Source organism: Lynx rufus, unplaced genomic scaffold (assembly GCF_022079265.1).
Source record: "Lynx rufus isolate CCGP_SWC_20201006 ecotype Redwood Valley unplaced genomic scaffold, mLynRuf1.p SCAF_17, whole genome shotgun sequence".
Taxonomy (NCBI): Eukaryota; Metazoa; Chordata; class Mammalia; order Carnivora; family Felidae; genus Lynx; species Lynx rufus.
In genome coordinates, this window is record NW_025814831.1 from 11,303,283 (window position 1) to 11,327,833 (window position 24,551).

The 24,551-nt window shown below is 39.4% G+C and overlaps 1 protein-coding gene across 1 annotated transcript in view; it reads right to left on the minus strand.

Moving 5' to 3' along the window:
- Positions 1-24,551, minus strand: part of PPP4R4 (protein phosphatase 4 regulatory subunit 4) — a 103,364-nt gene that overhangs the window by 14,305 nt on the left and 64,508 nt on the right. Inside the window, exons 8-19 of the mRNA XM_047079866.1 lie at positions 21,414-21,535; positions 18,855-18,977; positions 17,637-17,806; positions 17,181-17,300; positions 14,791-14,868; positions 13,992-14,075; positions 13,211-13,393; positions 9,867-9,972; positions 8,201-8,348; positions 4,259-4,403; positions 2,053-2,094; positions 1,891-1,965 (exon numbers count right to left, since the gene is read on the minus strand). Of these exons, the coding sequence (XP_046935822.1) occupies positions 1,891-1,965; positions 2,053-2,094; positions 4,259-4,403; positions 8,201-8,348; positions 9,867-9,972; positions 13,211-13,393; positions 13,992-14,075; positions 14,791-14,868; positions 17,181-17,300; positions 17,637-17,806; positions 18,855-18,977; positions 21,414-21,535 (1,396 nt within the window). The remainder of the gene's footprint in view (positions 1-1,890; positions 1,966-2,052; positions 2,095-4,258; positions 4,404-8,200; positions 8,349-9,866; positions 9,973-13,210; positions 13,394-13,991; positions 14,076-14,790; positions 14,869-17,180; positions 17,301-17,636; positions 17,807-18,854; positions 18,978-21,413; positions 21,536-24,551) is intronic.

Sequence of the window (24,551 nt, forward strand, 5' to 3'; positions counted from 1 at the left end):
GGAGTCAAGAAATAAACACATACGTATATGGACATTTTTTTTTTAAGATGCTAAGGCAATTCAATAAGGAAGTTTTCGACGAATAGTGGCTAGAATAATTGAATATTCAGATGGGAAAAATCATATAAAACTAATTGAAGTGGACCACAGACCTAACTGTAAAACCTACAACTAAAATTTCCAAAAGAAAACACAACAAAAAGTCTTTGTAATTTTGGGGTACACAATGGATCCTTGGAACAAACAAGCATAAACAATAAGAGAAAAAAATGGTAAGTGGAACCTCATCAAAATTTAAAACTGCTCTGCAAAATAAAATAATCTTTCACCATTAAATAAGTGAAAGATAAGCCACAGACTCAAAGAAAACATTCATAAAATGCATATCTGACAAAGGAGTAGTACTGAGCATATAAAGAAGTCTTGCATCTCAATAAGATGACGACAACCACCCATTTAAATATCTGAAAACAGGGGCGCCTGAGTGGCTCAGTCGGTTGGGCATCCGACTTTTGGTTTCAGCTCAAGTCATGATCTCTCAGTTGTGGGATCAAGCCCCACATCCAGCTCTGCACTGTCAGCGCAGTGGATTCTCCCTTGGAATTCTCCTTCCCTCTCTCTCTGCCCCTTCCCTGTTTGCATGGGCACGTGCTCTCTCAAAATGAATACGTAAACTGAAAAAATCTGAAAACAGACTTCATCAAATAAGAGATAAGGATGGGCAATAAACAGAGAGATGTTCAACATCACTAGACATCAGGGATATACAATTTGAAATCACAATGAGACACGATTATAACCCGCCCTATCGAGCTGAGAGGATATGGGGTAATTGAGGCTCTCCACCACAGCCGATGGGGACGTAAAATGGTACAGCAACCTTGTAAAACTGTGTTTTGTTTTTTTTAAATTAAGCAAGCCCTACCATCCAATCCAGCCATTCCATTCTTAGGTATTTCTGCAAAAGAAGACTTCTTCGTAGGCCCACCCAGAGACGTCTTCATAAATGGTCACAGCAGCTTTATTTCTAATATCCCCAAACTAGAAGTAACCCAAGTACTCATAAGAGGTGGATAAACACGGGGCGCCTGGGTATGTCAGTCAGGTCAGCATCCGATCCTTAGTTTCAGCTCAGGTCATAATCTCATGGTTCATGAGATCAAGACCTGTGTTGGGTTCTGCACTGACAACATGGAGCCTGTTTGGGACACTCTCTCTCTCTCTCTCTCTCTCTCTCTCTCTCTCTCTCTCCCCCCCCACCCCTCTCTCTCTCTCTGCCCCTCCCCTGCTCACACGCTCGCTCCCTCTCTCTCTCTCAAAAGAAATAAACATTTCTTTTTAAAAGGGGTTTCTAATTTAAAACAAAAAGAGGTGGATAAACAAACTGTGGTAGGTCTGGAATGTGGACTACTGCTCAGAGATAAACAGGAATGAACGACTGAGAACATACAGCAGCGCGGATAAATGGCAAAACAATTATGCTGGTAAAAAGAGGCAGGAACAGAAAACATTATATGTAAACAAACTTCTGTAAATTCTAGCGGCTAGCTATTTATAGATAGAAACTAGATGAATGGTTTGGGGGGAGCTGAGTAGAACGTATGGATTTCCAAGGGGCCCGGGGAAACACCTGAGGGAATGGAAATGGCTGGCATTTTGATTGTGGTGACGTTTTCATCAAACTGTACCCTTTCAATATATCCAGTTAATTGTATGCCAATCATACTTCAATAAGGTAGTTGATTTTTAAAGGTTCTCAGATGTAGTTTTCGTTCTAGTTCACAACAGAGATTTCAAAAACTCAGGAAATTATTTATTGGGTTGCATAACAAAGCACAGCTAACACTGGTCAGAAAGAAGTGTGTGTGTGCCCACGTGCAAACAACGTACCATTTCCATAAGTAGTAGTTCTTCTCTTTCTTTCTCTTGATCCAACAAATCTTTTTCATAAAACTTTTTCTGAAACTAAGTTTAAAATGAAGTTACGAAACACTACGATGAGTTCCTGCCAATTTTTATATTCTTTGAGCATAAGGTAAAGCCTGGGCTTACCGCATCCATAGACATTTCCATCCTGTCCAGCTCTAACACGGTCTAAAAGCAAAGTTGTGAAAAATTATTCGACAGTAATTAAATTAAGCCAAACAATCGTCTCTCCAAAAGACTCCTTTTCCAGAGGGAGGTTCAAAGAGGAGACTTCTCCATTCTACGGGAAGGCTACATTAGAAAACCTCTCAGATTCTTCCCAATTTTACACGGTACTTTTAGCCAACCTCCTAATGCCAGGCTCCATTTACGCTGCTTGTAAAAGACTTTAACCTTAAAGAGAGCAAGTCTAGAGGGACACGTTGGACACTAAACACACACAAATTAGCGAACTTCTAATAACCCCAGGGCCACCCTTCTCTGAATCTTCAGAAATACAAGATAATTTTTGAATTTTTTAAAAGAACTTTTAGCTAAATATATATGAAGCAAACTCTCGTTTGGGTTAAAATCCTTAGTTCCTTTCCGTAGAAATGTTTGATCATTATGACATTCTAACCATTAAGGAAGACTTCGCCCTGAAAGTATTTCTCAATTTAGCATTTCTCTTTCAGAACACATTAGTCTGAAACAGATCATTTTAATCAAACAGCAGTCCAGCTGACCCAGCATTCTGACTCTGACAGAGGACTGTACTTCTCACTATGATGGTCCAGATAAAAGTCTATTTATACAGACTCATGCCCAAAGCCAGTGTTGCACACAGAATATTTATTTGAAGATTTTTATGCTGAAATTCAGGAAGATATTGTAATTTATGCCATGAAATTATGCCTTTTAAATAAAATTGCTTCCCACCTTAAAAACTGACTAGCATAAGCCATGCCATTTTTATCCCGAAGCTTTGTAGAAGAAGCTTCCTTGGTGGTTCCCTTTCCAAGCCCTCAGTTTGATAAGCATTATACTACAGAATTTTCATGGGATTGACTGACTTCCTCATGTAACACACACTTACAGTAAGCTCTAGTCTTGTAGATTAGTAATCCATTAATTCAATCATTTTTGTGCCTATTTATAGGGTTAGTTTATCTTTTGAGTTAATAAATTCTGCCAAGAAAGTCACTCATGCTCTTATGTTTATTATTGTGAAAGTTAACTCTGTTGCCTAAACTTCTGTAATTAAATGGTAAGGACAGAAATATCTGGTAGAAACAAATACATATAAAACATACATACACGTATATACGTATACTATATATAATATGCTTTTAGATTTAGGTGAGTGTCCAGACCCTGGGTATTTCTGGTTAGTTTAGCTGGTAAAAGAGGAACTCACACTTCAGTAAAACAAGAGTATACTAATTAATACTAAATTATCAAATCACTGTATTAAAAAGTTCCTCATGTGACATCTGGCAATGATCTCTAAGAAAAAAAACGGAAAAAAAAAATTAAAGGATTCTTTTTTTCCCCTCACCATCAATGCTAAGTTAAAAGGCATTAATAAATTAATTCCTCTCAGTATAAAGAAATGCTCAGAAACCATGTATCCTGAAGTTCACACTCCGACTGAGAGTAAACACTTAAATTTGACTTAATCTTACAAAAATATGAGTTAGACGTTCAGCAAAAAGTTTTGAAAGACTACAAAGTATTTTCAGGCATGACTTCACTAACCCCAAATTTTTGCTGTTTTCATTTTGTAACATCAGCAAACAATGCATGTGAGCCCATGCTAAAAACAAAAGAAACAAACAAACCCATAAGACATGATGTCACATTCCTGAAAAAAGAATGCACTCGGGGTAAGAGATCCATATTCCAGCCCCGGCTCAGCCACTTGCTAATATGATCCCAAGCAGACATTTACTATCTCTAGGCCTAGAGTTTCTGCAAAATCAAACAGATCTTGACGGCCCTTCCAGGGCTAAATTTCTATGAAGTGTGACTTTCCCAGTTGGATTATAATCACTTATAAATCAAGTCTGGTGGATGAAGTATTCATTATTAGTTGAACAGTATTTATTAAGCACCTCAAATGGGCCAAGCTCTCTCATGGTGCTTATATTACTAGTAATACAAGTTGAATGTCTAACTGCCCCGTGAAAGGAACTTTAGCAGCTGTAGCACACGTCAGCCAAGTCCGTTACCAGCCCTACTCTGGCAACGCTATGTTACCATATTGCTATCGTGTCAAGCTAAAACACGGAAGCTGTGACGGACACTGTCTTCACGCAAGAAACGCCACTGGTGCGGCAAGAGCGATACTTACTCTTTTTACAATAGCCAGAACATCTTTATCTTTTTCTTGACAGAGGAGTTTCCTCACACACATTTCTAACTGCTGAAGCAGATGCTTATCTGCAGGGATCTTCAGAGTAGATTTCACTTTGGGCAACAAGTAGCAAAGTTTCATTCTGTAACAAATTAAACAGTACTTACTTTTGAATGAGTTCAGTAACTAAGAATAACAGTAACGCGCGAAATGGAAAGAAAATTCAAACTTCGGAGAGCCCGGGAATTTAGCCTGTAGCAAATGCTTACGGGGTGGCTGTTAGGAGTCAAGCATTCGTTATTCTGGGTGCTGAGACACACAGTGAAAAAGACCAACCAAATTCTTTGCTCTCCTGGAGCTCACCCTGTAGTATGGGGTAAGGAAGAAAGAATAAGGAAACAAAGTATCTGTCAGAGAGTGGGAAGTGCCATGGACAAAACTAAAGCAGGAAAAGAAAAGGGAGAATCAGAGGAGGGGCGTTAGTTTTAAAAGACGAGGTCATAGAGAGTTTCAGCCAAGGTTTCGCTGAAGAGACAATATTTAATCAAAGACTTATTAAAGAAAGTTAGGGAGTAAGTAACGTGAACATCCAGAGAAGAGCATGATGGACAGGAGCCTGCCGTATGTGCAAATGACCTATAGGGGGAGCCTGACTTGGGTGTTACCCCAAATTGGCAAATTGACCCAAACTGGCAAAGAGGCTATAGTGCGTAGAGCTGAGCAAAGGTGAGATCATCAGGAGACCTCAAAGTGGCAACAGGAGGCCAGCTCGTGCAGGGCCTTGGAGGCCACTGCTCGAAGACTAGCTTTCACTTTGAACACCGTAAGAAGCCGTGGAGAGTTTTACACAGAGGAGGGAAGTGATCGGGCTTAACATGATGGAAGGATCACCTGACTACTGGTTTGAGAGCAGACCGTAGAGGGTCGAGGACAGAAGCGAAACAACAGAGGAGGCTCTAGCAGTCATCCAGGCAGGAGACGGCGGCCGCCTGAACCAGAGTGGTAGCAGTCAGGCAGCGAGAAGTGTTTGGATTCAAGGTATTTTGCAAGCAGCAGTGTGTGCTGAGGAACTGTGGTGGGGTGGCAGGAAGGAGGTAAGGTTTTGATCCAACCAGGTGGCAAGAGGAGATGGTCATGTGCACGGATGGAGAAGACCTCAGAAGAAGCAAGGGCAGGCGTGGGTGCGGGACACGGCGGGGATTTACTTTCGGGCAGACCGAGTCCGAGGCGCTTGTTGGACAAGCCACGGAAATGCTAAGTGGGCAGCTAGCTCAACGCGTCTCCTGTACAGGAAGGACACCCGTGCCGGAGACATACAGTCAGGAATCTTCAGCACACAGATGACATGCAAGCCAGGAGACTGGAGAGCTCGCCAAGGCCATTGAGTGCAGTCTGAGAAGAAAAGGCAAAAGGACAGAGCCTAGGCGCCCTCCCAGTCTACACCGCGCGGATAAGGCAGCAACACACAGGCGGAAGAACGCCAGAAAGGTGAGAGGCAATCCGGGCCAATACAGAAAACCTTGCCGGGAAGAGGCAGTGCAGAAAGTGCTCTGCTTTGCTAAGCTACTAGTCTAGTGCTCTGCCGGGGCTGCTTTCACAGAGCGATGCCAGGCAGTTGCCTACGTTTGGGCTGCTGTATTCATTCATTCCTCTGAGTGCTCTCCAGATACTATTTTTTTTACTTCTACGCCAAACCCGAGACAACCAAGTCCCATTCCTAGAGTTTCTAGGCCGACCTGTCCGCTGAGCCCGCAGTCGAGGATTCTCCACATACAAAAAGTTTGCTTTCTATTCAGGCGAAAAGGCGAAGGAGGCTCTTCCTCTAGAATATTCAGCTCCATTCATAGCAATAATGGTCTCAAACTCACTTGAGCTCACCACGGATCCTGGTGATGCTTTCTCTCAGTTAAGGGGCCCCAGTTACCCCAAAGAGAATCATTTGCATTTCTGGCAAAGGGGAAGGCTCCGTTGAATACCAATGGTCTTTCCAGCCTCCACATTGTCTAGGCTCCGTGAATGCAAGTTTTAAACATTGACGTAAGGAGAAACAAAAACAATGAACAGTCTATGCATACTTCATTCTTCATAACTCAAGGCAAGTCTCGAAAACATACATTTAACAAAAGCTACAGAAGTGGTGATTTAACTCTGAGAATCCTGGGTCCGTGAGATTATAAAGATTTTATGATTAGGTATCACACGCCCTTCCTGGTAAGCTAAATTCTTCATGTACATTATCTCAGGTATTTATCCCTTGGAACCCCCTATGAATTAGGTGCTAAGGAAATCCATGTGCAGAGAGATTATGTGACTTGCCCAAAGACACACAGGTAGTATAGAGCTGGAAATCAGCTCAGGCAGTGTGGCTCCAGAAACCCCTGCCCTAAGTGCACGATCCCACCACTCTTGCCTGTGACGGCTTTCGTTCTATCTACACATCTCTGCAGAGCTGGGCAAATGCTTTCGTCTCCAAAAGCCAAATAGTATATGGTATTGCTGGACCTGTTTGTTTGACTGGCGGTTACCCAGGCAGAAGAGTGGAAACCAAAACAAATTGCTATGCAATGATCTCTTACCCCAAAATAACCAAAATTCACAGAGCAATGTTGAATTAATCTTCATTTGGTTTTTGAATTGACAGGTTGCTTTCTCTTAGGGTCAACTCTATGCTTTCAGTCTCACTGACCTGGGTTAGAGATGATTTCATTTCCTTTCAGGTTTGTGTTTTTGTTTTAAAGTTTTTTTATTTATTTGAGAAAGAGAGCGAGAGAGAGAGCAGGAGAGGGGCAGATAGAGGGAGAGACAGAATCCGAAGCAGGCTCCTCGTGAGCGCAGAGCAGGACGCAAGGCTCAAACTCGTGAACCGTGACATCACGACCTGAGCCAAGATTAAGAGTCAGGGGGTGCCTGGGTGGCTCAGTCAGTTAAATGTCCAACTTCGGCTCAGGTCATGATCTCGCGGTTTGTGGGTTTGAGCCCCGTGTCGGGCTCTGTGCTGACAGCGTGGAGTCTGGAGCCTGCTTAGAATTCTGTGTCTCCCTGGGGAGCCTGGGTGGCTCAGTCGGTTAAGCGTCCGACTTCGGCTCAGGTCATGATCTCGCAGTCCATGAGTTCGAGCCCTGCGTCGGGCTCTGTGCTGACAGCTCAGAGCCTGGAACCTGCTTCACATTCTGGGTCTCCCTCTTTCTCTCTGCCCCTCCCCCACTCACACTCTGTCTCTCTCTCTCCCAAGAATAAAAACATTAAAGAATTTAAAAAAGAGAGAGAGAGAGAGAGAGAGAGAGAGATGCTTAACTGACTGAGCCACCCAGGTGCCCCTCGTTGCCGTTCAAATAATTTTTGTCAACTGCTTGATAAGTGAGTGACAATTCATCACAGTGGGAGCTGCTTTTCTAGGGCCACGACTTCGATTTGCAACATGTTTGCAAGTTAGATTCATTAGTTACTTAGCCCAGATAAGATGTACAAAATACTGAAGCCAATGCAGTGGCATTTTCTGTATTTTCTTACACTAAAAATATAAAACAAAAACCAATCTCTTGATTGCCTCTAAAAATGGACAGACCTTTGCCCAAGCCAACTTGGAATTATTTTTTCTTTAGTCTTAGAAGATCCATAAATTATGAATATCTGCTCAAATCCTGATGCCAATGTGTGTATCCAAGCGGCAGGAGGAGCCTGCCAGGCTGGCTTTGACTACTGCTCTCTCAACCCAATAAACAAAAGACCTGAGACACCGTGAAAAGCTTCCAAGTCTTACTGAGGCTCATCAACTAAGACTACTAGGAATTTCAAAATAAGTATACATTATTTACTTGTTTTCTGATTGACTATGAAAAAGATTTTGCATGTTCTTTACAGTTGGTAAGTAGATAAATTATAGTAGATAAATTTAAACATACAATTTTTTTCAAGTATTTCCTTGGATTGGTAGCATACCTCACATTTGCCACTGGATCGTGTGTCAGTTCAATAGCGGGTAGAAAGAAGTATTTACAGAAAAATGATTTGGAGAAGATCTCTATAATAAATTCACAGGTATCCAAAAATCGAAGTCTATTCCAATAGCTTTTTCCTTGGCCCAGTTCTAGAAACAACAACAAAAAAGATAAGTTTAGTCTTTCCTACATGAAATTATATGTGACAAAATTAGACACGCAAAACCCGTGACAAGTTTTTTTATAACCACAATTTGCTTAGCAAATACAAGAGATAAGAGAAAAAAAATCATATATACTAAAGATCTGTGGACTCCCAAAAATAAGGACATCTCAAAACATCTCAAAAACCAGAAAAAATGTATTAAACATTGCATTCTATTCCATAAGCATTTATTAAGTACTAAATAACTATATCTACTATTTTTTGATCACCCATTACGTGCTAAGTACTCTATACGTATTATCACATTTAATCCCAAAAAACAATCCAATGGGGTAAGTATAGATTTATCCTCCTGAGAGGAGGTTCAGAGGTTAAAGTCACAGAGCTGGTAGGCGTAGTGCTGGAATGCAAATGAAAGTCTGTGTAACTTCGAACTCTGAACTTATATTTGACCAATCAAATTAGTTGTTTTCTTCATTTCCATAGAAATGCTCTGAAGTGGTTAAAGTCCTATGTAACACTGTTTTACTGACAATAATTCAGGTAAACATTTAAAGGATTGTTTTCTCCCTTATTTCACAAGTGTTCAAAAGCAAAATTCTTAATATTTAAAGCCAAGCGGAATCTCCTTTCAAAATAAAACTGATTCTAAATGTGAGGTCGTACCCCTGAAAAATGAAAATTAAAACAGAGTCAAAAAGAGAAAGCTTAAAGTATACTGAGCATAATTTTTCTTAAATGGAATTTGATACACTCTTAATTTTTTGAAAAATGGTGATCCAACTTAAAATGGTGAAGTCCAATAACCAGAAAATCCCATTACCTACTACCTACGCTGGATAACAGAGTTCAATAAAAGCATTAAGACACTATGGTCAAAACAAGTATACAATAATTAAAAACTCACTAAGTATATACAAGTATGTGACACTCTTTCTAGAATTAACACGTTAACTAAAGGTTTTTCTCTCGATTTAGCCCTTAGCAAATTAAAAAAAAAAAAAATGCATTTGTTAACTGATTTCATTCTTTAAAACATTATGAACCACATAGGCTTACCAGATTCATAGTCATGTATGCATCAACTCTACTCAAGGGAACTAAAAAAAATCCTCGCATTCTGCTAATATTTAATATAACAACATAAAATGCTACATTCATGGAGACTCAACTCATATTTTAGTTCCAAATGCTATTTCATCAGGGTAGAAACTGGACTTTCACCATAAAGTAACATTACTTTCATTTTTCAAGTGTAGAAACTCACTAAAAAAGACCCAGAGTAATTATGACTTTCGTTCATCGCAGAATAATCCTCTTAAAGATTTCTAAAACAACCCCCAAAAATTAACCTAGAAAACTCAAATACAAACACACTCCAGATACTTACCAACATCAGCCTAACTATTCATGGCAAAATGATACATGCAGTAAGTCAGAACTAACTAAGGCCACTTTGCTTACTTTCCGTTTTTCAAAGTGAGAGGCAATGATTACTTACGTTCAATTAATTTTTGAATGACCTCATGTCTCTGTTCTTGTTTACGATTATAACGTAGAAAAATGCATAGCGTTCGTGAAGCTGCCTTTTGGACAGGTAAGACATTCTTAAAGAAATAAGAAAGACAATTAAACCAATATAATAATACACTTTTGCTCCACAAATCAATTTTTGATTGCGGCTAAAAGTAAGAGCAGCGTTGGGGCGCCTGGGTGGCTCAGTCAGTTAAGCATCCGACTTCAGCTCAGGTCATGATCTTGCGGTTCGTGGGTTCAAGCCCCACAAGCCCCGCATCGGGCGCTGTGCTCACAGCTCAGAGCCTGGAGCCTGCTTTGGATTCTGTGTCTCGCCCTCTCTCTCTGTCCCTGCCCCCTCGTACTCTGTCTCTCTCTCAAAAATAAACATTAAAAAAAAAAAAAGAAAAAAAAGAACAGTGTGGTCCACCTCTCAAATCACTGTGGAAGTGCCCTCATAATTTAATGTCAATACCACTCAGGCATATCAACTAATGTATCATATTACAAAGTTAATTCAGTTTGGCACAGTTTCCAAATCATCCAAATCTGATTTATATGATGACTCTCGTTTCTTTGCCACTTCATCTTAAGTGACATTCTCCCCAAATACATCTCGGCCACCCATTCTCTTAGCCATTCCCTGGACCTTGTCACTCATTTATTCAGCAAATACTTGCAAGAACATACCCTGTGTCAGATACATCATCAAAAATGTGCCACTTCTAAAATATAAATTTAGAGATCCCATGATCAGATATACTTTACGATCCTTCTGGCTTGTTTCTGACTCTTCGAACTCAATGTCATCACTGAGATCCCTGGTCCACACCACAGATGAAACTTAGAATCAAAGGGACACCACGTCCATAACTCTTACTCATGTTCTATACTCCTCTGTCCTTTGAATTTGTCACACCGCTGGGCAGAATTCATTAATTTTAAATGAATTCAATCATCTGTCTTTACTGGGTTTGGGTTCCAACTACGTATTAGAGAAAAATCTCTCAACCAGATCTATTATGCCCAGTATAAAATTCACGTACACCATCTTGGCTTACGTATCAATACTATAATATTTAAATATTAAAGGTTCAGACTAGTACAGTGGGGATCCTTGAAATTCAAGTAGAATAAAACCGCACACTGCTGCCTTTCTCTATCTTTAAATATTTTTCACAACAAAAGTAGGGGAAAAAAAGCTTATGTCATTACTCAAAACCTTCCAAAGACTTCCCCTGTTTCAGAGAATACAACCTGGATTCCACATCATGGCCCTCAAAGTGTGCTGTGCTGTGGACCCAGCCACCCCTCTACCTCACGTCTCTACCACTTTCTACAATGGCTTCCGTCCTCACGCAACCACACTATTCCCTTTGCCTGGACCACTTGTCCTTCAGACATCCACAGAGTAATTCCAGTACTTTGTTCAAGCCTCTGCATGAAGCACACTTGATCAGAGAGGACTTTTTCCTGACCGCTATCTCCACAACAGATCCTACTACCCTCGGTCACGTTCCTCGCCCTCTACCCTGCTTTCCCGGTCTTCACTATACTTTTCGTCCCTGACATACTATATACGTATGTTTGTTTACCGCCTGTCTCCAACAGAACCTAAGGTTCCGTGATAATAAGTTCCTTATCTCTTTTGTTTGCTGCTGTATCTTGGTACCCAGAATAGTGCTTGGCACATAGTAAGCTCTCAATTAATTTTGCTGAAGGAATGAATACTATGACCATTAGTATGGAATTAAAAATACAAATTCTTTCTTTTCTCCAGAGAATACTGACACAGAATAACGTGTCCTCTTTGATCATGGAAAACGTGCTATAATAATCACGTATCTCCTTTTAAGTGTGGAGTTACTGTCTTGTAAAAGAAAATAGTAAAACGAATCTCTCAGGCTTCCAAGTAGTTTGTTCATACTCTATGTTGCAACTCGTCTCTCCTTCCTGATAAGAGAAGCTAAAACTATGGAATAATTACGTATTCTTGGCTTTGGAAACACAACATGCCTACTGAATAATCAGATTGAGGTCAACAATTAAGATCAAACTTCACAGCACTTATCGGCCCCTGTTAATAGATTTACTCAGCCTGTCTTATCCACCTCGCCGCCACCACTGTAGGACACAGGCTCTGTTAAGAGCAGGACTCTGTCTTATTCACTCCTTTATCCCTAACTCTTGGAACAGGGCCTGACACATAGCAGGCACTCAAATAAGTAATTTCTGAATAAAATAATTAATAAATTCTGCTCAATTTGATGTGAAATTTCCTATGTGGCACACCCACGTGTTGTCCTCTGGTAAGGAGTCATTGTTGCCAAAATCATTTCTTAAGACTGTTACGTCTATAACATAACCTTCATCTTCTAGGCTTTGCTTTGATGAATGAAATTAACTTGTAGAAGAGGTAGTTCATGAAATGTCTATTTTTTTTTTTAACTTAAGTTGAAAATGACACCGACCATGTTATTTTTCTTTTTAATCTTTGAGGCTAAAACGGATTTGGGCTTTCTGAGACGGCTATTAGATTTCATTATCTCCCTTTTATTGAGAACAATGAGAACATAAAGCACTTTTTTTAGCAGCTTCTAAAACATATACGTTATATGGAAGTTTCTTTTACTTCAAAAATGGTAGGAAGACATCATATTAAATGTACAGTGAACCGGGGGTTCAGCAGACCTCTCTGGAAATTTTTGTAACAAAGGTCAACAACTCACTCTCTGGGGGATTTGAGTACAAATCTTTTCTTTTTTTTTCCTGCTTTTGACTCTAATTTTAAGGCTATCCATCATAGGCCACCATGTTTTTAATATAAGCTTTATCTGTTACATAGCCATCTTTCAGAGGTACTTTAAAAGTAACTCCTCTAAGATTGAGGGGCTTACAAGATGCCTTGGCAACACGGCATAGTTGAGGCAGGCTCTGAGGCCATGACACATTAAAGGTATATTATCAGAGCAGAAGGTACTTAGCAGTCAAGATCACAGTCTCCTGCCAACCTGCCTCTTGAGAAGAGCTACATCAAGTTTGAAGTGAGTCTGTTCACACTCTCCTTGGCGACAGATGGACAAAGGGTAAGTGAAGGTACCACCTGTTCATTCTTCATTCCAGCTATACAGACAATGTTCAAAAACAAGCATCAGTGGAAAAGCACAGAGAAACTTAAGTTCCCCCTTCAGAGACCTGGCAAAAGAACATCCTTCTAGGACAAAATGGAATAAATGAAGTTTGTCCTACTACTTTGAGAATGTGAAGAATCTGGTAACTCCAAAATCAGGTGAGAGTTCAAAAGCATTAGATAAAAGGTACCGGGCTCACATTTGTCATCACGATCGTGAACATTCTTTGCAAGAAACGATAATAAATCTGATCACTGGATATGATGTGTGGCAGACAGGCATATTTCTGCAGTAGCTTCTCATGAGTTCTCCATTTTAAGGAGGCCGCAGCTCGCTGCTCGGCGGCTGTGAGTGCCGGAATCAAGTCAGGCAGAGATGACAACTGAAAAAGAAAGCCCATCAGAGGATGGATGACAATAAATCCACCACAGCATTCCAGCGAATTCTTCAGTCTTACAACACACTGGGGAGAGGGACATTCTCGCTCACTTCACAACTTAGGATCTCGGTTGTCACAGGGAGACCGTTATCCGGCAAATTCAAGTAAGTATGTTTTAAAAATTCCGTAAGTAAAATGAACAGTTACTGGAAACGAAATTCTGAAATAGAGAATGGGCTCACAATCCCTCTGACAAAAGTAAAATTTGTTCTACTTCAGTGTTGGAAAATTGTGACCTTCCAAATTCCTTCTCTTCTGTCCTCACCAGACGCTATTCTTGGAATAATAATTAATGCTAATAAAAACTGAAAATGTGAACGTAACCTCCAAGGGCAGTAAGAATCATGGTAATACAAGAATTGGAGAGGAAATTCAGGCTGTTGAAGCTCCAAGAGACATTTATTTACTAAGCACTTGTTAATATGGGGCAGACGCTATTTTAAATATTTTCCATCCGTTCTCTCCTTGTTCCCTACAACAACGCTGCAGAGTGAGATCATGTTTGTAACATTCAGGAACTTCTTTGATACAGGACGTTTACCTTATTTTCTTGAACACTGCTTTCTCCACCGGTAGACATAAGTTCAAGGATTTCTGGAAGATGATCTATGAGAGCATCTAGTACCTTTTAATAGAGATATTGGTTACTTTTATGGCAATTACTGTTTTTCTAGTCTTGGATTCGTTTCATACGTCCATCTCTGTATTTGTCTCTCGATACTGTTCAAATAGTCTAGACCGGAGACAGCCACTTCTACACAACCAACATGCTGAAAACCTGCCTCTCGGCTTTTAAAAAGCAACTGAAGTTAGATAACACCCTCTGCCATGACTAAATATTGAGGAGCTGAGCTTTGACAAGCCCGTACTCATTTGAGTGAACAGGATATACTGAATGCATCATCAACATAAAGCACTGCAAAGTTTCCACAAGTATACTCCCCAAAGAATGCTAAGAGAAAAAGAGATAACATTGAATGTACGATTGGCGACTGTGGAAAATAAAAACCTCTTCACAGAAAAAAGTGGGAAATTTTTAAACTACAACAAAACAGTAACAGTGACTGGAACTAAAGGTATTCTTTTGTCTGTCTACTTTTTGGCATTTCCTAAATTTTCCTTAATAAGCAAATATATGTACGTATTTTAAAAACCTAGTATTTTTTTTTTTAAAGATCTCAATTTCCAGTCTATGATACAATGGTACATTGTCTTAACACTTTTGGGGATTGCCAGCTAGAAGAATTCATGCAATTCCTAAGAAGAAGGCGGGGAAAGGGCATTGAAATATTCAGACTTAACATAAAAGAAGTAAAAACCAAGGAGTAAGAAGATATTACCTCCAGTGATTCATCTTGTAATAATGTTATCAGTTCTTTATGTATTAAATATACTCCAGAATTCAGAAGTTTAGAGACCTAAAATGCAGCAATAAAGTCTCTCAGATTTAAAACTACTAGACATCTAAAGGTTATAATAATAATTTTACAAAATACATCCCTGTTAGATACTTCTTCTGAAATGAGACTAGGTTACAACATACATATAAAAATTAGATTTCTAGAAAAATTAATTGCATACAAAACCAGCTTTTTAGTCTCCTTTATGACACTCTGGAGTGTGGACACGTGAGAATGGGCAAGTAAGTGCCCACATGGGCGCAGCAAATGTAGGAAGGATTTATCAGAGTCCTAATTTTCGTATCATAAGCAATAAGCCCATGGATGCCTCCAGCTCATATTTTAAAGTCTTACAGCGGCCAACAAGGTCTCCCAGGATAGTGCAGGCACATGAGCATTCGCCCTGGCTCAGCACCTCCTAAAGAGGGCAAGTTCTACGGAAGGTCTGTGTGATGCAGGGACAGAGGGGAGTCCCAAGCAAGCAAGACATCAAAGGCTTTTCCCATCAAAGACTTTGATCAGCACAAAAGGAGCTGGAAGGGTCTAAGCTAAACTCCCCTGTGAACAGGTATGGGTTTTTTTCCTCCTCCAGACAAAAACAGAACTCACAATGATAAATCCACCAGTTTCTACTTCTTTCCTTCTTTCTTTCTTTCTTTCTTTCTTTCTTTCTTTCTTTCTTTCTTTCTTTCTTTCTATGTATTGGGCTTCTGGGTAAGATTTCAATGGGCAGAAGGGGGTGGGGGAAGTATTTTAAAAACCTCTGCTCTACAGGGTTTCTGACTCGTTCAGAATATTTTCAAAATACTATTTTTCTGAAAAACAAGAATAAAGTTAGGATATAGGAAAGTAATTATCAGAATTTAACAACCCTGTGAGGAAAACCTAAACTCACCAGTGGATTTTCACTGCTCAAAAGGACAAACCCAGGCTAACAACTCATTTTTGGAATAGAGGATCGTGAACAGCCTACCTACATGGTATGACTGAGGGAACACGGCAACTAGCCACCCAGCAAATAGCTAGATCAACAACTGCCAGACTCACTCCTACCAGTGAAATATTTTTATGTACCCATTTCAAGATGTTTCTCTCTCTGGTGCTAATATGTGATGTCCACTACAAAACACAAATAACGATGAAATTTTAAAGGGATAAAGATGAAAATAAGTAAAAACTCTAATATTACATAAACATTGCGTTCTCAGACACGAATCTCACGAAACCATCTCTGGACCATTAATCTAATAACTACAAGCATGCACGGTAACCAAGACTAAATGCTCACTTAAGGCGCACTGGAGACAGAGATTTCATTCAGCCGGCCAGTGCCCTCTGTCCCGTCCCATCCTCCAAAACATACTGTGCAACACTGGAAGTATTTTAATTAGTTACCATCGAAAGACAATATTTCCTAGATTTTGCACAATGAACGTTTCGTTCACCCCAGAAAAAGTGTTATTCAAAAGAATACTATCACCCAACAATCAAGAGTCTCAAGCAACATAATCATGATGCTACGGGCTCCTCGTGTGCTTATAGCTAATCAAACAATGCTCTGATGTAGGAACCCAGTGCAAGGAAGGGGCTGAAATATTCTCATTGAGAGTAAGAATATTTAGATACCTCTTGTGAAGACAGGAAATATTTTATTGTGCCATTTACAAAGAGACATTTATATTTGGAAGTTGATAACTTACAGTTTATATGTGCCTACTGCAACTATGTAAGCATACACGTGCTTCCTGGGATCACCCAAGACACGTATCCAGATTTCAACCTCTAGGGTTAAGAAGTTAATTATATTCATCAGAAATGTTTAAATTCACTTTTGCTTCTTCCACTCAAGAGAGTTATAATAGCTGAACCTAACAGGTATGTTCATAAAACGTAATCCATTTGCACGAAAAGCAATAAATAACCTGTCACTCGATTTTCCATTTACTCTCAAGTTCTTGAGTTTAGATGCAAAGTTAAATATTAATATTGTAAGGCATATAAAACCTGGTTTTACTTCCAAACCAAAGATACCCATATTCACACCACAATGTCTGGCTTAAAGTCAGCACTTAATAGAGGTACGCTGAATGAATGGATCAATAAATGGTAAATGAATATAATGTGCTTATGTAAATGACTTCTGTCAACATATTAAAAAGAGAATTATGGAAATTTTAAAATAGCAGTTAGGACTAAAATATGAAAACGATATGGAGCCCATATCATATAATAAACCTTTATAAACAGAAGTGTACAAAATATCCAAAACTCATCTAGCATACATCGGTGGAATTAACAAACGTCAAGTGCTAACACTTCTTCACACTTACTTCATAAAAGCAAATGGCAATAGTGTATCTGACTGGTACTTCAGGGTCATGACAAAGGCAGAAGAATGTAGAATAGAGTTCCATGTGGAAGTTTTTAGGATCAACAAAAACAATCATGGCCTGGTGGAGGTGGAAGGGAGAAGATGAGTGGCAAGGAGAGAAAAACGTGCATCAATACCTAATATTACAATCATTTCATTTCAATTGAAATCATGTCCTCTACATAGTAATTTAGGTGGAAATCACATTTGGAAGATCCAAATGCATGCATATGGCTCTACTTTATACATAAAGTTAAATATAAATTATACTAATATTACTCAGGACCTACTGTCTACACCAGACATAAGGCTAAGCAGCAGGGTCATAAATGGCCATGGTTTTTAATGCTATCTATTCAGATATTTTAAAGTTATCATCAAAACCTTTTGTCAGTACAAATACATAATCTATTACCGGAAAGTTATAAGCACAGTTCTTCCGTACTGAAATATATTTCTTCTCCTGCTCTAGGATTTGGGGTGGAATCTGATTTTCATTGTGTCCATTTTCTTGTTGCAAACCCAGCGTACACAGCTTCTTATAAAACTCCAAAAATCGCAAGTGTTGATCTGGAGTAAAAATTCCTAAAACAAATATAAAACCTTTGTTCAACATTTTCACTGAAAACAAAAATAGAGAGAGAAAAGCAAAATACAACACTTACGTAACGGGAACCAAATACTCAAGTAAACCGTTAAAGACCATAAATAAAAGCAACAGTGAGGAAAGAGTACCTCTTATGGAGAAATTCAATGGGTCTATTGTTTCACCTTATGTTGATTTTAATAACACTTTAATTTTAACAGTATAAACTATGCAATGCAGGAATGACGACTGAATGTCTGCAGCACGTATCACACTACAGACCACTGACGAGTCACTACAATAATAATATATAAGGACCATTACTGCAATTTACTTCTGGTAAATATTCTAAAATTGCCTGCAGAAAAGACATGTACGTGTATCTGCAGAGAAAAGAGTTTAAAAACTCAACCTAAAAGATGGCAAAGTAAACTGTAAATATTTTTGATCCAGAGACTCGTTCCACATTAATAAATTATCTTAGAGAGCAAGGAACTCATCATATACTGCAAACCTTATTTTCAACGGCCAATTAAAAGTCTATAATATACCTGCTGAAAAATGTTTTAGTATAGCAGATGGCTATAACTTAATTTATGTTTACATTATTATAGGAAGCTAAGAACTGAGTAATATGTTCAAAATGCCAGGTTATGAGTATTATTCTAAATTCTAAGCTGAACTGCTCACATGATATATTAATTACCCAACAAATAGTTAATAAGTGTATACTTGCTATGCACCAATAGTTAATATAACTACATCATATGCCAACCGATACGATATTTTATATGAATATAAAATATTCAGAAATTTAAAGGGCCATGACTACTTCTTTCGGTCACTGTTCTTTCAAATAGGTTCTGTTAGGGAAAAAGTCATTCTTAAATGTGCTCTAGCTTATGCTACCAAAAATCTAAGACTTCTTAAGATTTTACACCCTTAAAGGATAGGTTTCACAACTGAGGAGCTGCAGTCTAGTGGCTGAGGCAGAAGACAAAGGAAAAAAATTATCCACAATCTTGAAATTCTCAGGGTATATCATACCATAGAGTCCATGGCATAGTTTTCCTAAATGGAAAGATAAGGAAATAAGAATGGATTCGTCCGCTTTGAAAGATTTTTCACAAAATGATTTCACTAAGGGAAGGATAGTTTGACTTCTGTCATCTGGAAAACAAAACAAAACAAAACAAAACAGACTTTAGATCTAGTTGCCCACGCTGCACATGGAGAAATGCACACATACAGATTCCAGAAAGGAAAGTCGCTGGGTTGGCCACACGGCCACAGAACACGTCGGCAAGCCCTGGTCGCAGAAGTAGCAGGAAGAGGGCTGAGATCAGCAAAACCTTTTCACGCCAGGCTCAGGGGCTCGGACTCGTGGAGGGCCACCGGGACCACATGTCAAGAGTGCTTACAGGCTAAAGAGCTTTGAGGATTGAGGCTTTGAGGCCGAATAACTACAGAAGCCCAACACCGCGGACGTGAACGGAGGACCAGCAGGCTCAGGCCGCAGGTCTCACGTGTTAGCACGTAACTCACGCCAGGGGGGCAGCTTTTTCTGGCTGAAATTGTTAGCTTATAATATGTCCTGTTTATTGAATTTCTCCACTTTTACTTATATGGCACTTCCTTAAGAAGTTCATTGATATTGTGGGGGCGTCTGGGCGACTCAGATGGCTGAGCATCCGACTTCGGCTCAGGTCACGATCTCACAGTTTGTGAGTTCAAGCCCGGCATCAGGCTCTGTGCTGACAGCTCAGAGCCTGGAGCCGGCTTCGGATTCCGTGTCTCCCTCTCTCTCTGCCCCTCCCCTGTTCGCGCTCTCTGTCTCAACAATAAACATTAAAAAAAACTTTTTTTTAAGAAGTTAATCCATATTTTAAGTGTGTCTGCTTAGATTATAAATTTCTCATATATCCCACCGACATTTACATCTTGATTCTAAATACTCTGAATTTCCCATAATTCTCTTAAACTGTCAGAAAGGAATCGCTATTAAGGGTCTGACAAGACTAAGCAAAATGCTGCAACAGGTTTATTGGTATTATTATGACTGTTACTATCATTACATTTCAGGACCACATCTACCATTTTAACTAAATGACATTTATTAGACATTCATTGTATTCCGTACAGAACACGCATTATCCTAAGTAGAAGTAGAGGGACGAGTAATAAACGGTCTGAACTTGAGAAACTCACACCAGCAAAGAAGCCAAACACACAAACTATCACAAGACGACGTGAGCGCTATTCTCATAGTTGGTATAAGGCACGGGTCTGCAATTTTTGTAAACGTTCTAGGCCTCACAGTGTATCTGTCCTAACGACTCTGCCGCTAGGGCCCAAAATCAGCTGCAGACAATACAGAGCCACGTGGGCATGGCTAGGTTCCAATAAACTTTATTTACATAAGCAGGCAGCAGCAGGATCTGGCCTGCAGACCACAGCTGGTGTACCCCAGGCATAAGACATTTACAGAGATAATCAGAGAGGAGACTGTATTTGCAATGAGCACTGAAGGAAGTTGGTTAGGAGGAAAACAGAAGGGAGAAAAAACAGGGAGAAAAATGAATATGCAGAAAGGCTGGAGGTGTGAGCAAATTTCACGTGCTAAGGGAATGACAAGTGGTACTGGAATGACATTCCCTGAAGGAATGGCAGGGGAAACCGTGAACATAGGTTACGCCCAGATCTGTTCACAACCGAGTGTGGACAGTGAGGGGAGAGAGCAAGGAGGGGGCCAAGGCTCCTAGACTGAGTGCCCAGGGGTGCCCCATCATCAGGACAAGGAGATTCACTCACTCATCTATTTTCACGTATTATAGTTCTTACTCCTCTGGCTCATGATATAGGCTGAATGATTATTCTGGAACAATCATACATAATTATTGGCCACACTGCAATAATCTTTAAGAGGCTCTCCTAGTTCAGGGTAAAATGTTGTTCATCCAAGTAAACATAATCCTATAATTACACAACAGAGTTTCGCACCCAAGTACTTGACATTTACTCCTCCAAATTTTACCACATCAAAATGGTTAATGTTTACTGATAAATTAATGTCCAGCATTCGTCAAAAGTCTAGTCATATACTCACAGAGGAGCTAATTGTCTCTGTGATGTCTTTGTGATTTGACTGGCACAACACGAAGAAATACCTCCTTACCCATTCCCACTCAAACACCTCATCCCAAAGTTTTCCTCCCCACGGCCATGAGATTTCTAGCATTAAAATATTAAGGAAGGAATATTACTGCTTTAGTCAACATCTTTCCTAGGGTCAATTAGTTAAGCAAGTTAAAGGCTAATTACCAAACCAATTCTTATCTCCCCACACAAGGCAGTTAAACATGGATGAGCGAAAAGAGAGAGGTATGGAACATGCAGTAACACAGGGTGCCAGGAAGGTAAAAGCAGCCACAGAGAAGGTGCCACAAGAGAAAGAACCAGAAAGAGACAGAGAGGAAGGGAGGCTTAATGTTCATCATAAAACAACATAAGGAATTCTATCCCTTATCTGTCTTCACTCCCTATCAGTTACAAAACAGGGGAAAACACTGCTTTCAGAAGCAAAGGTGTGTCCGCGGGAAGATTTACCTGTGTCAAACACGTCAAGCAGATTAACCAAAGTTTCGAAAGCAGCAAGCCGCACACTGCTGCCTTCATCCCTGGAGAGTTCTATTAGCTCAGGGAGCACCACGCTTTTTGTAAGTTCTGTCCTGCACAAGAAGCAACAGAAGAAAATAAATCAATTCAATGAATTATAGCAAGAACTTATGAAGTGAAACTCATGGGGCCAGGTACTGCAGAGAATAGGAATAATCATAAAGACCCGGCTCCTGCTCTCCAGAAGCTTGCAATCTGGCTGGAAAGCATGATATAAACATAAGAAACATTAACAGTAATTGTCTAATTACTTAAATCAATTCTACTTCCACCAGGATAATATTATTACCTGCAGAGATCTTAATGACTAGAAGTTTATATTAAACTTTATACATTGTAAAAGGCTTCCATTTTAAGCAACTTCAGCAAATGATCTGGACTAGCCAGAAAAACCTAACAGTAGCGACCACAGAAACCTTCACAAAATCTTTTTATCTAGATTTCAAGGGATGCATTATTTTTTCATTCACCTAAAATACAACATTACAGTAGCTAATTCCTACATAGAAGAATGATACAGGACACTAGACGCTCTCTCTGAAAGAATGAAACACAATACCCATGCTTTCAGGACATACACAACATTTGTAATACAATCACCAATGGTTCTCATTAGATACTTTAATCAGCCACTGCTTATTCACCAAAATGAGATGCTACTACAATGACCCGTGCTGATAAGGGAGACTTATAATGTGATGCATTATCATGTGTCCTTCCTAGACACGTGATGGAAGACGGCACGAATTATAATTTGATAGAGAATGAGAAAGTCACTGAGAGTTGCAGAAAACCTGAAAAGATTTAGGGCAGAGCACAAAGACTCTAAAAGAACGCTGTCAAGCAGAACTTTCTGCTATGAGGGAAATGTTTACAAACTGTATCGTGGCCACATGTGGCTACTGAGCATGTAAAATAAGGTCAGTAGGGGCGCCCGGGTGGCTCAGTCGGTTGAGCGTCCGACTTTGGCTCAGGTCATGATCTCACAGTTTGCGAGTTCGAGCCCCGCGTCGGGCTCTGTGCTGACAGCTCAGAGCCTGGAGCTGCTTCGGATTCTGTGTCTCCCTCTCTCGCTGCCCCTCCCCCACTCATGCTCTGTCTCTCTCTGTCTCAGAAATAACATTAAAAAAGATTTTTTTTTTAATAAATAAAATAAGGTCAGCATAACTGAGGAACTGAAGTTTTAACTTTATTTTACTGAATTTAAATAGCCAAACATGGCTAGCGGCTACTTTATTGGAGAGCACCGGCTCTAAGGACTTGCGCGATCAGAGAGCCAAAAACTGTTTCTAAGAAATTAATCTATGAAAGGGGGGAAGGTGGTCAAAAGTACAAACTTCCAGTTATTAAATAAATAAGCCATGGGGATGTGCTGTACAGCATAGTGACTATAGTTAACAATACCGTACTGTATATTTGAAAGTTGCTAAGAGAGTAAATCTTAAAAGTCGTTAAGACAAAAAAATTCTGTAACTGCGTAAGGGGACAGGGGTAGCCAGACTTACTCCGATAATCGTTTTGCAATGTATACTGACTCATGTTGTACCCATGAAACTAATATGTTTTATATCAATTCAGAACATATTTGTATGCTGTTGAAAACCTTGAGTTTATTAAGAATGAAAGACAGTAGTTTAAGATAAAGATCTCATCCCTATTTACAGGCAAAAGTTACTTCCATTCAATCTTTCAAATGACTTTTCCCCCCAAGAGTGGTATACTGATGCAAACCCAACTTAATTATATCTGGGTATTAAAGATAAAAACAATCAGAATCAAAAGGTCTTTAATAGCTGCACAATGATTTCTTAATGCTGAAAAGGCAAAGTGAAAAAATCAAATCTGTGTATCATCAGTGGTAATAAGGACATGTCAGTTTCAACCTACCAACACCAACGGGGATTTCTCATTTTCAACTACGTTAAAGCCACTAAACACTATGGCACTATGTATTAAAAGAGCGCTTTTATAGGTTATCAAAATTTAAAAAAACATAAGAGCTATATAAAAATAGATAACCTATAACCCTGTACTTAAAGAAACTTTGAAAGTTTCTGATAATGTACGGCCTCCAGGCTTCTATCCTGTTGATGTTATTATATACATCCTCTTTGGGCTTCAGCTTCCTCATCTGTAAAAAAGGAACAATTACTATCCATCCAACAGATGATTGTGAGGATATTAAGCTCACACAAGTGCTTAGAAGAGTGTCTCACACATGGTAAATATTATCTAAGTGTATACTAATGTTATTCACAAATTGTGATATACACTGATTCTTTTTACTTATCTCTAAAAATGGGATAATACAGGTAAAATATCAGCAAAAATTTTGTGTATATTATAGAATTCAAAAAGATTCTAGGTTTATGCTTCTCCCAGTAGGACACGAAGATGTTTCCTGTGCCTTTGCTAGCACTAAAGATTTATCATTAACTTTTCTGATTTCATTGGTAAAAGGAGCATTTCACTATTGTTTTGTAAATATCACATATTATTCAATAACTGTCTGTCTACTTGACTACATCTCTGGTCAAACTCCAAGCACCTGGACGACAGGACTGTATCTTTTTCATTATTACATCATCCATATGTAACCCATAGCTTAGGGTAGGTGCTCAATGCATATTCATTAAATGCATAGATCTCTCTACAACTAATGAGGTTGAACAATGAGATTGAGTACATTTATTGGACACTTACATTTCTTCTTTATGAAGTATATTATTTGTTTTCTTTGCCCGTTTGTCACATTATAAAAGTAAAAATAAGGCATCGTGGCAGACCCACACATGTAAGATGCAAATATTCTCTCATTAGTTCCTCTAAACAAGCTGGATTAGGGCTGAGTACCTTCTTCAAGAAGCAGATGTGGGCCATACACTGCCTGTGCTGGTATATTTATGAGAATATCCTTTTCTTGACTTCATATGCAAACTCCACTCTGGCTAGGGCAGAACTGCAGGTCATTATCCTTTGTACTAAAAATGCCTTTGGCATGTAAGGATTCGGAATAAAAACCTGGGGATGGCCTGATTCTATTATTTGTGTAGGAGTCCAGTCTTATCA